Source organism: Notamacropus eugenii, chromosome 1 (genome assembly GCF_028372415.1).
Source record: "Notamacropus eugenii isolate mMacEug1 chromosome 1, mMacEug1.pri_v2, whole genome shotgun sequence".
NCBI lineage: Eukaryota > Metazoa > Chordata > Mammalia > Diprotodontia > Macropodidae > Notamacropus > Notamacropus eugenii.
The window spans coordinates 60,678,133-60,692,742 of record NC_092872.1 but is presented as its reverse complement, the minus strand read 5'-3'; the positions used below and the strand labels follow the sequence as shown (position 1 = coordinate 60,692,742).

Here is a 14,610-nt window from a genome sequence, read left to right as displayed (position 1 = left end):
CCCCATCAGAAAGGAAGGGAGGAAGTGTCTTTTCTCCGAGAAAATACCCTTCAGTGGTTTTATTTCTTTTCCCTTTTCTTGGCATCCTCCCCAACCAGTGACCTAACTAACCTCTGAATGTTCTCCTCACACCCACCTCGCCTCCTGGTCCTCCCAGCCAGCGTTTGGGGACTGAGATTCAAATTCTGCTTCCAGCCTTAGGGTTTTTGGCGGGGGGCAGGGCTGCTATTCAGTGTGAGAATTAAGTCCAGGTGGTCAGGTCGGGGCAGGGCCTCCTCTCAGGCCCAGTTCCCTCAGGGGGTTTATGCACAGACCATCCACAATGGATCCAGGCTCCCGCCCGTTTGGGGAGCCCCTGTCTGTAGCCGCCTCTCAGCTTCTATCTCCTGGGGGGGCCCGAGCCATGGGGGCACCCCACTCCCCTCTCGACCTGCCAAAGACACTCTCTCACCTATCCCCGTCAGTCACCTGTTGGTGGGGGGGCTAGTGCCGCCGCTGGAGATCCCGTCTCTGGAGCCTTCTCGGACCTGTACCTCTCGGAGCCGCGGCCGCTTCCGCCGCCGCAGGTCCGTGCTGGGCTCCGCGTCTGCAGCGCGACGGACCTTTTGCGAGAGGTTTGCAGGTCCCTCTGTGGGTGGGGGGACCCACGTGGCTGCTGGAGATCCCGTCCCCGTAGCCCTCTCGGATCTTTTCCTCACGGTGTCGTGGCCACGGCAGGGCTGCACTCTGCTCCCCGTCCCGGCGCCCAGTCCACGGCGCGAAGGACCCCCCGCGAGAGGTTTGCAGGTCTCTTCGGAACAGAAATCTCCCTCGCTCCAATATTCCGTGGTCTCTGGGTGCAGAATTCGCCCTGGGTTAGTCCCCTCTAGCCGTTCTGTGGTTTGTGGGTTCGGAGCTATGTGTATGTGCGTCTTTCTACTTTGCCATCTTGGCTCCGCCAGAAATATTGTCTTTCCATGTAGGAATGTAAACAGTTCAACTTTAGTAAGTCCCTTATGACTTCTCTTTGCTGTTCACCTTTTCATGCTTCTCTTCATTCTTGTGTTTGAAAGTCAAATTTTCTTTTCAGCTCTGGTCTTTTCATCAAGAATGCTTGAAAGTCCTCTATTTCATTGAAAGACCATTTTTTCCCCTGAAGTATTATACTCAGTTTTGCTGGGTAGGTGATTCTTGGTTTTAGTCCTAGTTCCTTTGACTTCTGGAATATCCTATTCCATGCGCTTCGATCCCTTAATGTAGAAGCTGCTAGACCTTGTGTTATCCTGATTGTATTTCCACAATACTTGAATTGTTTCTTTCTAGCTGCTTGCAATATTTTCTCCTTGACCTGGGAACTCTGGAATTTGGCCACAATGTTCCTAGGAGTTTCTCTTTTTGGATCTCTTTCAGGCAGTGTTCTGTGGATTCCTTGAATATTTATTTTGCCCTCTGGTTCTAGAATCTCCGGGCAGTTTTCCTTGATAATTTCATGAAAGATGATGTCTAGGCTCTTTTTTTGATCATGGCTTTCAGGTAGTCCCATAATTTTTAAATTGTCTCTCCTGGATCTATTTTCCAGGTCAGTTGTTTTTCCAGTGAGATATTTCACATGATCTTCCATTTTTCATTCTTTTGGTTTTGTTTTGTGATTTCTTGGTTTCTCATAAAGTCATTGGCCTCCATCTGTTCCATTCTAATTTTGAAAGAACTATTTTCTTCAGTGAACTTTTGAATCTCCTTTTCCATTTGGCTAATTCTGCTTTTGAAAGCATTCTTCTCCTCATTGGCTTTTTGAACCTCTTTTGCCAATTGAGTTAGCCTATTTTTCAAGGTGTTATTTTCTTCAGCATTTTTTTGGGTCTCCTTTAGCAGGGTGCTGACCTGCTGTTTATGCTTTGAGTACGTCTCTCATTGCTCTTCCCAGCTTTTCCTCCACCTCTTTAACTTGATTTTCAAAAATTTTTTTGAGCTTTTCCATGGCCTGAGCCCATTGAGTGGGCTGGGATACAGAAGCCTTGACTTCTGTGTCATTCCCTGATGGTAAGCATTGTTCTTCCTCATCAGAAAGGAAGGGAGGAAATGCCTGTTCACCAAGAAAGTAACCTTCTATAGTCTTATTTCTTTTCCCTTTTCTGGGCATTTTCCCAGCCAGTGACTTGACTTCTGAGTTTTCTTTCCACACCCACCTTGCCTTCAGATCCGCCCAACCAGGGCTTGGGGTCTGAGATTCAAATGCTGCTTCCCAGCCTCAGGGCTTTGGGCAGGGCCAGGGCTGCTATTCAGTGTGAGATTAAGTTCAGGTGCTCAGGTAGGGGCAGGGCCACTGAGAGGGCTCAGTTCCCTCAGGGGGTTTATGCAGAGACCTTCAACAATGGATCTGGGCTTCTGCCTGCTTGGGGAGCCCTGGTCTGCTCCCACCTCCGCTGTTGCCTCCCGAGGGGGCCTGAGTTATGGGGGCACCCCACTCCCCTCTCGACCCGCCAAAGAGACCTTTTCACTGACCCCCGTCACCTGTGGGTGGAGGGACCCACGTGGCTGCTGGAGATCCTGTCCCTGAAGCCCGATTGGATCAGCTCCTCTCGGTGCTGTGGCTGCGGCAGGGCTGTGCTCGGCTCCCAGTCCGCAGCGCCCAGTCTGCGGCGTGAAGGACCTTTTGCGAGAGGTTTGCAGGTCCCTCTGCAACAGAAATCTCCTTCGCTCCACTGTTCTGTGGCCTCTGCTGCTCCAGAATTCGCCGTGAGTTCCTTTTTACAGATGTTCTATGGGTTTTGGGTTCAGAGCTATGTGTATGTGCGTCTTTCTACTCTGCCATCTTGGCTCCGCCCCACAGTTGCCAGATCTTATGGCCTTTCCTCAGCTCTCATCCATCCCTTTGAACCTCTCTGCAGCCTTTGACTCTTCTGTCGCTGTCTTCTGCAATACTCTACATTCTCCATATTTCTGTGACACTTTTCTTGCCTGGTTCTCTTACCTGTCTTGTCACTTCTCCTCAGGCTATTTGTTGGAGCTTCATCTTTGTTGTGCCCACTAACAGTGGGTGTCCTCTAAGCCTTGTCTCAGGCTCTCTTCTCTTCTGCTATGCTGTCTCATTAACTGCCATGGATTCCTCTGTCTTTCTCTAGATGATTCTCAGTTCTAGGTATTCTGCCTATTGGATATCTCAAAATAAATGTCCTTTAGCCTCTTAAACCCCACATAACCAAAATAAACCTGCCCCTTTCCTAACTTCCCCTGTTACTGTTGAGGACACCCACCAGTCTCCCAGTCACCCAGGCTTGGCATCCTTGCTTCTTCACTCTCCCCTCCCCTATCCAGTCTATTGCCAAGTCCTGTCTGTTTTCCCTTTGTAGCCTCTTTCATAAATGCCCCTTTCTTTCCTCTGACATCACTACTGTGGTGTAGTTCCTCATCCTTTTTTTCTTGCTTGGACTATTGCAGTTGCCTATTGTTTGATCTCTGTGCCTCAAATCTCTCCCAAATTGAGTCAGCCCTTTACTCAGCTATAAAATTGATTTACTTAAAGCACAGATTTGACCGTGTTACACCTTATTCAGTCAACTTCCAGAATCAAATATAACATGCTCTGTTTGTCTTTTAAACCCTTCATAACCTAGCCCCTTCCTACCTTTCCAGTTTTCTCACACTTTCCTCCTCCCTCAACCTTCCATGTGTGTTGTAACCCAGTGACATTGGCCTCCTTGCTATTCCTCCCTCAAGACACTCCATTTCATGACTTCATTTTGACTGCCTCTCCCCTGGGCCTGGAAATCTCATATCTGTCTGATGACTTCTTTGGATTTTTTCAGGACCCAGCTAAACTCCTGCCTTCTTGAAGAAGTCTCTCCTGGTCCCCCTTAGTGTTAGTGCCTTCCCTCTTAAGATTATTTCCAATTGATCCTCTCTCTGTCTTATTTGAACATAATTGTTTTCTTGTTGTCTCTCTTATTATACCGTGACCTCCTTGATGGCAGCACTTGTCTTTTGACTTTGTATCAGTGCTTTGCATGATGCTTGGCACACAAGTCACTTAATAAATGCTCGTTGTATTAATAGTTTGCATTTCTGTAACATTTCACAGTTCATAGATTATTTTCATCCATATTTTGTAGATGAGAAAAGTAAGACTCAGATGGGTGAGTTACCTCTCAGATGTAAGAGGTACCAGAACTAGAAACTTATTTCAGATTCATTGCTTTTGTTACCCTGGGACATCTGCCTCTAATGTACTTCCTGCCTGCCAGATGATGGTTTATCTTTGAAATGAGCCACTAAAGGAAATTTTAAAGTCTTTCTGTGTAAACATTTTAAATTTGTTTTAGATAGCTTATTCACTGAATTACCTGAAGGCAGAGGACTAGATCAGTTGGCTCTTTAAATTTGTAAGAGTCTATGAAAATACATAGTTTTGTGTTTCCAACTCTGAAAATTATTTAAACTAATACTTAGCAGCTTAGCAAGTTGATACAGTAAACGTTCTTCCCACCCCAAACCCAAAGTTTGAGTAGGTCCGTTGGGTTTGTACCAGAGTTTTTCCTGGAATAGTTTTGATTCTGGGGCTGTCCGCTTGAAATTGGAGAATATTTTCCTCAATTTAGTTCATCTCTTCTTGATACTTTGCTATAATGTATTAAGATTCAGTTTAGTTTTAAAAATTAATTTTAATTATTTGATACACATTTTCCTTGTGATTGAGAAAGACAAGGGAGTAGAGAGAAATCAGTTTGCCCTTAAAAACTTGAGAGATCATAGATGAACAGAAATGAAATTGACTTCTTATTTCATAGTTGTTTAAATTGTTTCTTTTGTATTTGTAAAATTTACTTTTCTTTTCAGGATGAAAATCTTCTACCAAAAAAATATTTTGAAATTGACTTTCCAACGATAGTCACAAGAAAACTGTATAATATCAAGTAAGTTTGATTACAAGAAACAACAGTAATAACTGTCATTTGTATCTTAAAAGATTAAGAGCTATGTAGAATGTGGGACAGTGACCTACAACCTTTTCCTAACCAAGTTCTACAATGCTATACAGAAGTACTTTCACAAGGTAGGTTTTAAGTCATCACTTTTTTGTGGGGGCGCACACAAATAATTTGAACAATTGGTGTGCTAAATCATATACTGGAAAGAGGTGTAGGTCTGGGGAACAGGATCAAGGAATGGAGGAAATTCAGCTTAGGTTTCTCTTGAGTTTTCAGACTTTTATACATTTCCGCTAACAACAGTAAAAACAGCAGCAGCAGTAACAGCGTAATTAGTATTTCTATAGTGCTTCACAAGTTCTGTTTGGTTATTACAGCCGCCCTAGGAGGCAGGGTGTTATTACTATCCTCCATTTTACAGGTGAAAAAGTTGAGATGCAAGAAGTTAGGATAGTGCTTGTTTGGGTCACTGGGTCTGGGTCACACAACTAGTGTCCTGAAGCTGGATTTAATTTAGGTCTTTCTGACTCCAGGTCTAGCATTTATCATCCAGGCCACCTACCTGCCTCTTTATACTGCTTATATCTTTATGGAAAGCGAGTGGAGACAAAAAGCACATTGGGAGCTAGTCTTAGCTTGCCTGTTTCTTAATTTTCTTATCTGAGAAAAATTTTAAATGTTATGTAAAATGTAAAAATATTTACGCCTTTAAAAGTATATTGTAAAGGTAGGATGAAAGTGCTTTCAAAATTCAGTTTTATCATCAATGCAAAGTAGCTGGAGTTTTGTTTCTGTGAGTTGTAGGGAAGACAATACAATTAAAGGAGCAAATGAAGATTGAAGTGGGATTATGGGATAGTTACGAGGCCTTCAAGAAAGAGGAGATTTGGGGGTTGGATTTGTCATTCTGATTTAGCATAGTTATTGGAATTTGACAAATTTGTTTGCAAAATTGTTAAATTTTAAATGGAGTTTGAGGAAGCTGTAAGCATAGAAGGTTGGAAAACTTAGTATTTTTTATGTTTGAAAATTTTTATTGAATTTTTTTTAATATGTTTATTTCCACATTTATTCCTCCCCACACTCCTGCCCAGAGAATTGTCCTTTGTACCAAAGAATTTTTTTTTAAGGGAGGAGGGAAAACATTTCAGCAGAATTAACAAGTACATCATACAAGTTTAACAGAATGTGGTCTTTTACCTCAGCAAAGAAGGGTGGAAATACATTTTTTTCATCCTTTCTTTCCTACCAAACTTGGTCATTATAATTACATTAGTGAAAAACCTTTATTTTCAAGTAAATTTCTACAGTAGCTAAAAACAAATGAAAAACTGAAAATAGGGAATGTAAGATTTTTTTTTTAAATTGTTGGTATTTTTACATCAACTTCATTTTCCAGTGTATCTTTCCTCCCTCTCAGACAGCCATCCCTTCTAACAGCATTAACAAAAAAGCAAAACACAGTTCTGTAAAACTAACCAACATCTTCAACAAATGTCATTATATGCAGTGTTCCACACCTCTAGTCCCCCACCTCTACAAGGAAGGTGCCTTGGAGTGAGGCAGATAGGAGTTAAATGACTTGCCCAATGTCACACAGCTAGCAAGTGCCTGCGATAACATTTGAACTCATATCTTTCTGACTCCAGACATGGTCCTCTATGCACTGCACCACTTATCTGCCGCACAAATCACTTTTAGTTAGAGCTAAATTGCCAAAGCATTTTTTTTCTTTAAATCATTTGGGATGGGAATCTTTTTAAAATGTGCTAGACATGTCCCTGTTTTACCTTTTCTTCACCTCCATTATGAAACTGTGATACTTTGTGGAATTTTGTTTGCCCTCAGTGGAAATCTTTAATCTGCTATCAGGATCTATCAATTATTGTCAACACAGGTTAAAGTAATTCTTATAGAATACAAACTTAAATTAGTCTCTTGACAGTTAAGTTGAATAAACTAGAGGAAAGGATAGTCTTGAGAGTATCCACAAAATAAGATCTTTTTGAGAGGACAAAATATACATAGATTAATATTAAAAGTAATTATGCAGGATGACTATTTTATGTGTTGTGAAAGATCTGCAGAGATGAGGAACTGTCCAGAGGTCTGGGGAGAGGACCATGGCCACCATTCACAGATTTGAATTTAGTCGGAGAGAAAAAGGCCAGTGGGAATTGAATGTACTTCTATTGACTAAACAGAAAACAGTCTGAGCTTGATGACTGCCTAAAGGCAGGTTGGTTGGTGTGTGGTTTTTATTTTATTTTGTTTTTTGTGGGAGAGGTAAGTCAGGGGATGAGAACGGTATAGTCTGTGTTCAGATCAGTTCAGGAAAGCCTTCTTATTTTACACAGAGAGAAAGCAGAATGTTTAAAGAAATCCAGGAGAATTGACAGATATTTTAAAGATACAGATTTCTTTAGTTACGTAAAAGCTGGAAGTGATCTGAAAATCAAAAGTATAGTTGGAAAATACTTGCTAAAGTAATCATGGGCTTCTTTAAGTATGAGTCCTTTCGGTAATCAAGGTGTGATTTGTTATTATAGTGTTATAAATCTTAGTTAACCTAAGCAGGACCCTTTTCTGTGCTTCCTGAGAGCTATGAGAAATGAGAGCCATTTGGAGTGATCCCTGCTTTTTTAATACAGTGAAATTTTCTTTACTTCCAGTAGAGGGCAACTTTTTATACTTTAGTCTTCAGCGTTTCTGTGTAAAATAAGCCATTTATTTTTCGCCTGTCCTTTTTCCACAGAGCCAAATCTTCTCTATCAAAACCAATCCAGGAATTACATTCAGAAGAATCTTTTCTACTAGGCAAGTAAAAACATGTATTTTTGTAAAATTCATTTTTATTTTTTGAGATTTACTACATTTGGATGGATGTGTTTAATTTTGGTATGCTTTTTTATTTTGGCATATATAGTGTACTTCCACTAATCTAGCTTTCTTTGTGCTTCTGGGTTCACAAAAGTTCTTTTCACAAGTTATCTTTGTACACAAATATGTGTTATTGTATAAATGACAGTATTCTTTTGACAGTTTGGGGGGCATAGAATCTGCTATTGAAACAGTCCCTTTTGTGCCCCTTCCCTATGAAAACATTTTGCTTTTTTCTAGGCCTTTCTTATATACTTTAATCAGAGATTTAAAATCAAGGTAATGAAAAAAATGACACTGTTAGTTTATGTCTTAGTGTAAGCATTCTGTTGCCAGCATGGTATAGAGTAAAAGATGTACAGGATTTGGAGTTGGAGGATATTAACTTGCCACTTGTTATCATTGTATCCTTGGACAAGTCACATAGCTTTTTTAGGTCTCAGTTTCTTCATCTATAAAATGAGGGGGCTAGACCAGATGATTTCTGAGGTTCCTACTGCCTCTAAAAAATCCATGATTTTTGTCTATTTCTTGTAGGAAAGTTTAGTAAGATAAAGTCACATAAACATACTGTTAATCTATTTCAGTCTTTGCTCTTCCCACTTAATATCCCAAATGTAATGTGATATGTCTCTGTATTATATATGATTGTGTGTATACACACCTTCTCACACACACACACACACACACACACACATAAATATAAATAAACTGACCTTGGATTGAAGGGTGTATGTATCTCTACATCTACATATGTCTCTATCTCTGTGCCTTTCTGTCCATCTCTCTGTCTTTCTCTCTCATAGAGAGCCTGTCTCAGAGCCAGCAAGATCGAAGTTCACTTTCTACTTCTGACACCTACTGGCTGTGTGGCCATATCATGTAACTTCTCCATGTTTTAGGCAGATCTCTAAGACTGTTAAATGCAGAGAAGGTGCCAGCCTTGGTAGAAGGTAGTTCCTTATCCAGCACTTACTACAGCACTTGCCTTGGAGTACATGCTTCATCAGTGTTTATTGACTCTCTGGCTCATATCAGTGAAACCAGAGGTCTGGTCCTCAGCTCTCCTGCCACCTCTCTCTCCTTACATCCACATAATTAAAGTCAGATATTACAATAAGAAAATATGAAGATGGCCAAAGTATCTTTCATTGTATTTTAGGATTTCTGGGGTTGAAAATGGAGAATATAAAGTGGAAATTTTCAGACAATCCTTAGAATCCACGTAAATGGATACTATGGTGTTCTTTGTGTAATTGATACTCATTAAATAGTTTGATTTGATCCATATATGTGGTTGATATGTTTAAAAACTCTGAATGGTCAGTTTTTATAGTTCTTAGAAGGCTAAATAGATGAGTGAGAAACTCTTTTGGTTAGTGTAAAACTGCAAGTGATTGACAATTTATCATTCACCTTTGTCTCTTGTATTAAAGCAGTTGTTACCACAGCAGTTGTAATATCTTTTAGTCTTATATCTTTGGACTTCTGAATAGTTAAATTATATTTAGCTTTCATCCAATTTTGTAGCTGGCTAGAGGTTTAATGGGCTGATTCTTTTTTCATGACAAGAAACAGTTATATAGACTGGTTTTATACAATAATAAAACCTGGTGACAGGGGAACCCAACAAGCATCACCCAATCAGTATTTTTCCTAATAAGTAACGAATTAGATAAACTTGCTCTTATAGGCATATACTTTCATCTCCAATTTTCTCAAGGACTTCTATAGGTAGCACTTCCTGTGTTTTGTGGCAGAGATAACCTTGAATTTTAAACATAGCCAGCTTTGTGTAAAGGAAGTACTCTTCGTGCCTGGTCTCCCCAAACATTTTACTTTACTTTAAAAAAATTTTTTTTTAAACATTATGTAAAGTCTTTGGCCTTTGACAAAGTAGAGCAAAATTAACTAAACATGCCAAAAATACTTTTGCTTTATGTCTTTTTCTAAGTGTCTTGGAAATTCCTCTTTCTTTGATTTGTGTTTCTTCTTTTTAAAATCCACTAGTAGTGATGTTTATGGTTCTTTGTCAATCATTCTTGCTTTGCATGTCCTTAAATATCTTCTTAGTTGTGCTGTAATTTTTTTTACAGCAATAATCTATTACATTATATCAAAATTCAGCCATTCTTTAATTGTTGTTCATATATGTTGTTTCCATTTTTTTAAAAAAAATTACAAATAGAATGGCCAAGAATATTTTTATACACAGAGGTACTTGGCTTCTTTTTTATAGAATTGCCGAGTGTAAAGTCGTGATCACTTCTGTGAATTTTACTGTTCTTCCATAATGTTTTTGAGGCAGGTAGGTATTATAGGGGCTAGAATGCTGTACTTAGGAATCAGTAAGCCTTGTGTTCAAATCCTCCCTCAGATACCACTAGTTGTGTGACCATGGTCAAGTCACTTAACCTTTCTCAGCTTCACTTTCCTTATCTGTAAAATGGAGGTTAAAAAAAAAATCTCTAGCACCCTCCTCATCTCCCCACGTTGTTGTGAGGAGAAAATCAGATAATATTTGTAAAGTATTTTGCACACCTTAAAGCACAATGTAAATACTAGCTATTTTAATTTGTTGGTTTGGTTTATGATACATTAAGATGTCTTTTTCCCTGCAGCCCTGTTGACATTGCATTTTGTCAGGTTTTTGCTATTTTGCCATTTTAACCTCCATCATTTCTTACATTTCTTATATGTAATATCCAGTATCACCACATTTATACTTATTATGTATGGGAAAAATATATTTTTGAAGAATTGTATACAATTCTAATAGTATTTTTATTTTCTGTTTTTTCCTTATCAGGAACCAAATTCAACCCCCCCCTCCCGTTTCTCTAGACAAACTGAATTTGTGTCAGCAAAATTCTTGTCTTCTGAGGTTTATTAGAGTGATCGTTTTAGGGTTTATTTATTAAATTTGTTGAATAAGTATCACGATGGTTTTGAGATTCTTAGTGACAGATATGTATTTGAAGTGAATAAATAGTGCAGAATATCTTTTAATTTTTACTCCTCATAGGATTTATGCCATGCCTAGAATTGTTACTGTTTTGCATTGAACATGCTATGGTATTTTTTATAGAAATGCCATTTTTAATAGGTCTTTTCTCTCAGATAATTCATGATGTCACAGTATTAGAGTTGGAAGAATTCTTGGAGAACAACTAATCTACCCCTCCCTCATTTTAAAGTGGAAGAAACTGAGAATTTAATTTTTTGGCTCTATGTCACACATCTGGTTAAGTGTCAGAGTCAGGATTTGAATCTTGGTCTAACTAATCCAGTACTCTTTTCCACTGTGACCCTCTTTAACATTTGAGTTATTGAATACCTAGAAATCAAATGAAATATTAGAGTTTTCCTTTTGATTTTTAGTTAACATTTTCTCTTTCTCTCTTACCTCCTCCTCCCATTTAAAAGAAAAAAGAAGAAACAAAACCTTTTTAATATATATGCATAGTCAAGCAAAACAAATTCCCCCATGCACTGAAATGTGTATCAGTCTGTACTTTGAACCAGCCAGCTTTCTCTCAGGAAAGTGGGTAGCATAGTTCATTACCTGTCCTCTGGAATCATGATTGGTCATTGCATTGATCAGGTTACTTAAGTCTTTTCAAGCTGTCTGTTTTTACAGTGTAGTTGTGTATGTTTTTCTCCTGGTTTTGCTCACTTTACTGTACATCATTTCATACAGATCTTCTCAGATGTCTCTGAACTCATCCTTTCATCATTTCTTATGGCACGATAGATAGTATTCTGTTGCTTTCATATACGTTAATTTGTTTGACCCTTCTCCAGTTCATAGGAATCTGTTCATAATTATTTGTATGCTTTACTCTACAACAATGTGGGCATGTTGAAACAGGAGGGACAGTTTTGGAAATGGTCATTTGTTTGGCATTTGCCTAAATCAGAATTGCTTTCTTAAATTCAGTACTTCAAAAGATCTATAACTTAATACTGGCATTTAAGATCAGAACTCCTCTCTGTATTATTGTGCATGACTGCTCTGGACAAAAAAGTTTATTCCTCAGTGGACACAGTGGATATGGTACTGAGCCTGGAGTTGGGAAGACTTAAGTTCAAATTCAGCCTCAGAGTCTTATTAGTAGTGTGACCCTGGGCAAGTCACTTAACCCTCTTTGACTCAGTTTCCTCATCTGTAAAATGAGCTGGAGAAGGAAATGCCAAACCATTCCAGTATCTTTGCCAAGAAAATCCTAAAAGGGGTTAGTTACAAAGAGTTGGGCACCATTGAACAACAACTTGTTGCTTAGGTGTCTTCTCTTGTGACAGACAGCTGTTGCTATGGGCCTGAGCTGGATGTCTTCCCAGCATGGTTTACATGCTGCCAGCACTGGTGCTTTGCTGTAATGGCATAACTTGTGAAAATCCATGATTATCTCTACAGAATGAGAAGAATTTTGGTGGAGGTGTTCTGTGTTAACATTTTACAGTATCACTGGATTTACAGTTAGAAGGAAGAGCTCAGAGATCTTTCAGCCCAAACCACCCATTTTACAGATAAGGAACTGGAATGCTAAAGAAGTTGAGTGACTTGTCTTTGGTTTTTTTATCCATTGTTCTTTCTGCTGCACTTTTCTGTCTCTCTTATAAATGCCATAAGAAATACATAATCATATCTTTTCATGCAGGTAAAATAATATTAAGATAAAGAAAAAATGTTGGAAAATTAGCCCTTCAAAAATTCATATTCTGCCATAAGCATAAAAAAGCACTAATATGCTCATTAGGAAAAAGTTTAGAGTTTTCATTAGGCTTGAATGCTAATGTGTTGTTGGCTTGTTTAGAGGAAAAAGATGAAGAAAAAATTTACATATTCACAGGTAATTTAAATTTTGTTCCTGGTTAGAAGTATAGAATTGAGGGCTCTTTGGGTTGCTAAGGAAAAATTTCTTAAAATAACCCTAAAGTTGGTTGGTTGGCAGTTCTTGGTCTTTCCAGTAATAAAACGGTCTCTTAAAAAAATAAGATTTTTGTTTTTTATAATTGCCTTTTTTTCTTTTTAATTTGATTCGTGTTGTAGTATTTTACTGTATTTGCAACTACTTGGAAGGGTCAAGCACGTTGTAAGAATTTGCAGGTGAAATGAGGGAGATGGATGAGGAAGATTTTAATAACTGAATCAGCTTTTCAACTTATATGTAGACTGAGTATACATTTTATTTTTGCTAAAAATAATCAGATCAATTTTCCTAGTGTTTTGCAAGGTTGAAAACTATCTCTTCATGCTCTATTATTGACTATTCCTTTCTGTATTATATTTTCTCTGCCCTCAGCTTCTAGAGAAGGTACTGGGCTCTGGCATTGGATGAGGTAAAAAATGGCTGATAGGCAGCTAAGCACAAAAAAATTCTTCCTTTTAAATCCCTGTTGATTTGGGTTATGTTATTTGTTACTACTCGTATTATGAGTCCCCCTCCTCACTTCCCAAGCTCAGAGAATCTCAGAATGTTACACTTGAGAGGAACTTTAGAACTTGGGAATCTTAGAGCTGTCATGGAATATAGAGATGGGTGATCTGGACCAGGCCCTTAATAGTGCAGGTGGGAAAATGAAAGTCCAGAGAGAGAGAGAGAGGAAATGATACTCAAGGTGATACAACTTATTAGTCGGCTAGGTGGTATAGTGCAGAGAATACTGGAATTAGAGTTGGGAAGACATGGGTTTGGATCCTGTCTCATTCACTTAGTGATTTTGTGATCCCAGGCAAGTCACCGAACCTCTCTTTGCCTCAGTTTCTTCATCTGTAAAATAGAGACAATACCTGTTTCCTGTTGCGAGGTTATTTCATACACATATGCACACACATGCACACACATATAATCACTTTACAGATCTTAGTATATAAATATTTAATATTATTAGTGACAGGACTAATTAGAGTTAGAGCCTGCCTCCTGACAACCAATCCAGTTCTTTTTCTGCTATACCACAATTCAGGGCTCTTTCTTTTTTTCTTACATAAATTCCTTTGAAGAAAATTTTTGCCACTGAAATGCTTTCAACTATAAAGGGTGCTAAAATTTATATCTCCTTTTCATCTTATTTTTAGTTGTCTACAAGTAGAATTCCATTTTAACAGGTACCTTCCTTAACCCCAATTGCCTCACCTCCCTCCTCCACAAAAAAAAACCAAACCAAAACCCAACAAAAACAAATGCCATTACATCCTTAAAATACCAGTTCTCTAATATGGAAATATTTCTATATCCATAATGATAGTCTTTAGTGACATTGCTTTTTCTGATCTGATTGTGATTAATTATATACTATAATATTAACAAATAATGTTATTGCATATGTAATAAAAGTCATATGCCATTTGAATTTTCATTAAAACTCTATAATGAACAATAAGTTTTTGCAAAGCTGGGCAGTTCTAATTGAGTATTCAAGTGTCAGATGTGGTAATAGGTACTCTCAGGGCAACCTCAAACAGATAGATTCCTGGTAGAGTTCTAGTATAAATTTCATCTATCATCACCCAGATACAAAAGTTATGAAATTTTCTTCCAGATAGCCTGCCTCTGAATTTTGTGGTCTTTTCTCCTTCCTCTTTTCCTCATGGTACCCTTTCCCCACTTTATCCATTATGGTACAGCTTTACAGTCAGCTGTTGTTACATCTATGACTTTTTTTTTTTTTTTTTTTACTACAGATGAATATATGCTACAATAGGGATCTTAGTGTAAAAATTATGTACAGATTAGGTAATTTCCAGGTTACTTATTTAGTCTCTCTTAAAGCTTTTAGCAGCTTGTTCTCGGCAATCACCGTTTTAATCTCTTTCTGGTTT

General features: G+C 38.5%; 1 protein-coding gene across 2 annotated transcripts in view; it reads left to right on the top strand.

The window, feature by feature from the left end:
* The window catches only part of LCMT1 (leucine carboxyl methyltransferase 1), an 85,813-nt gene that overhangs the window by 16,702 nt on the left and 54,501 nt on the right, over positions 1–14,610 (top strand). For both annotated transcript variants that reach the window (XR_011965919.1, XM_072603887.1), the window contains exons 4-5: positions 4,813–4,889; positions 7,660–7,721. Coding sequence is in view for 1 of the 2 variants with exons in the window: in XM_072603887.1 (XP_072459988.1) it covers positions 4,813–4,889; positions 7,660–7,721 (139 nt within the window). In the remaining variant the exon portion in view is untranslated. The remainder of the gene's footprint in view (positions 1–4,812; positions 4,890–7,659; positions 7,722–14,610) is intronic.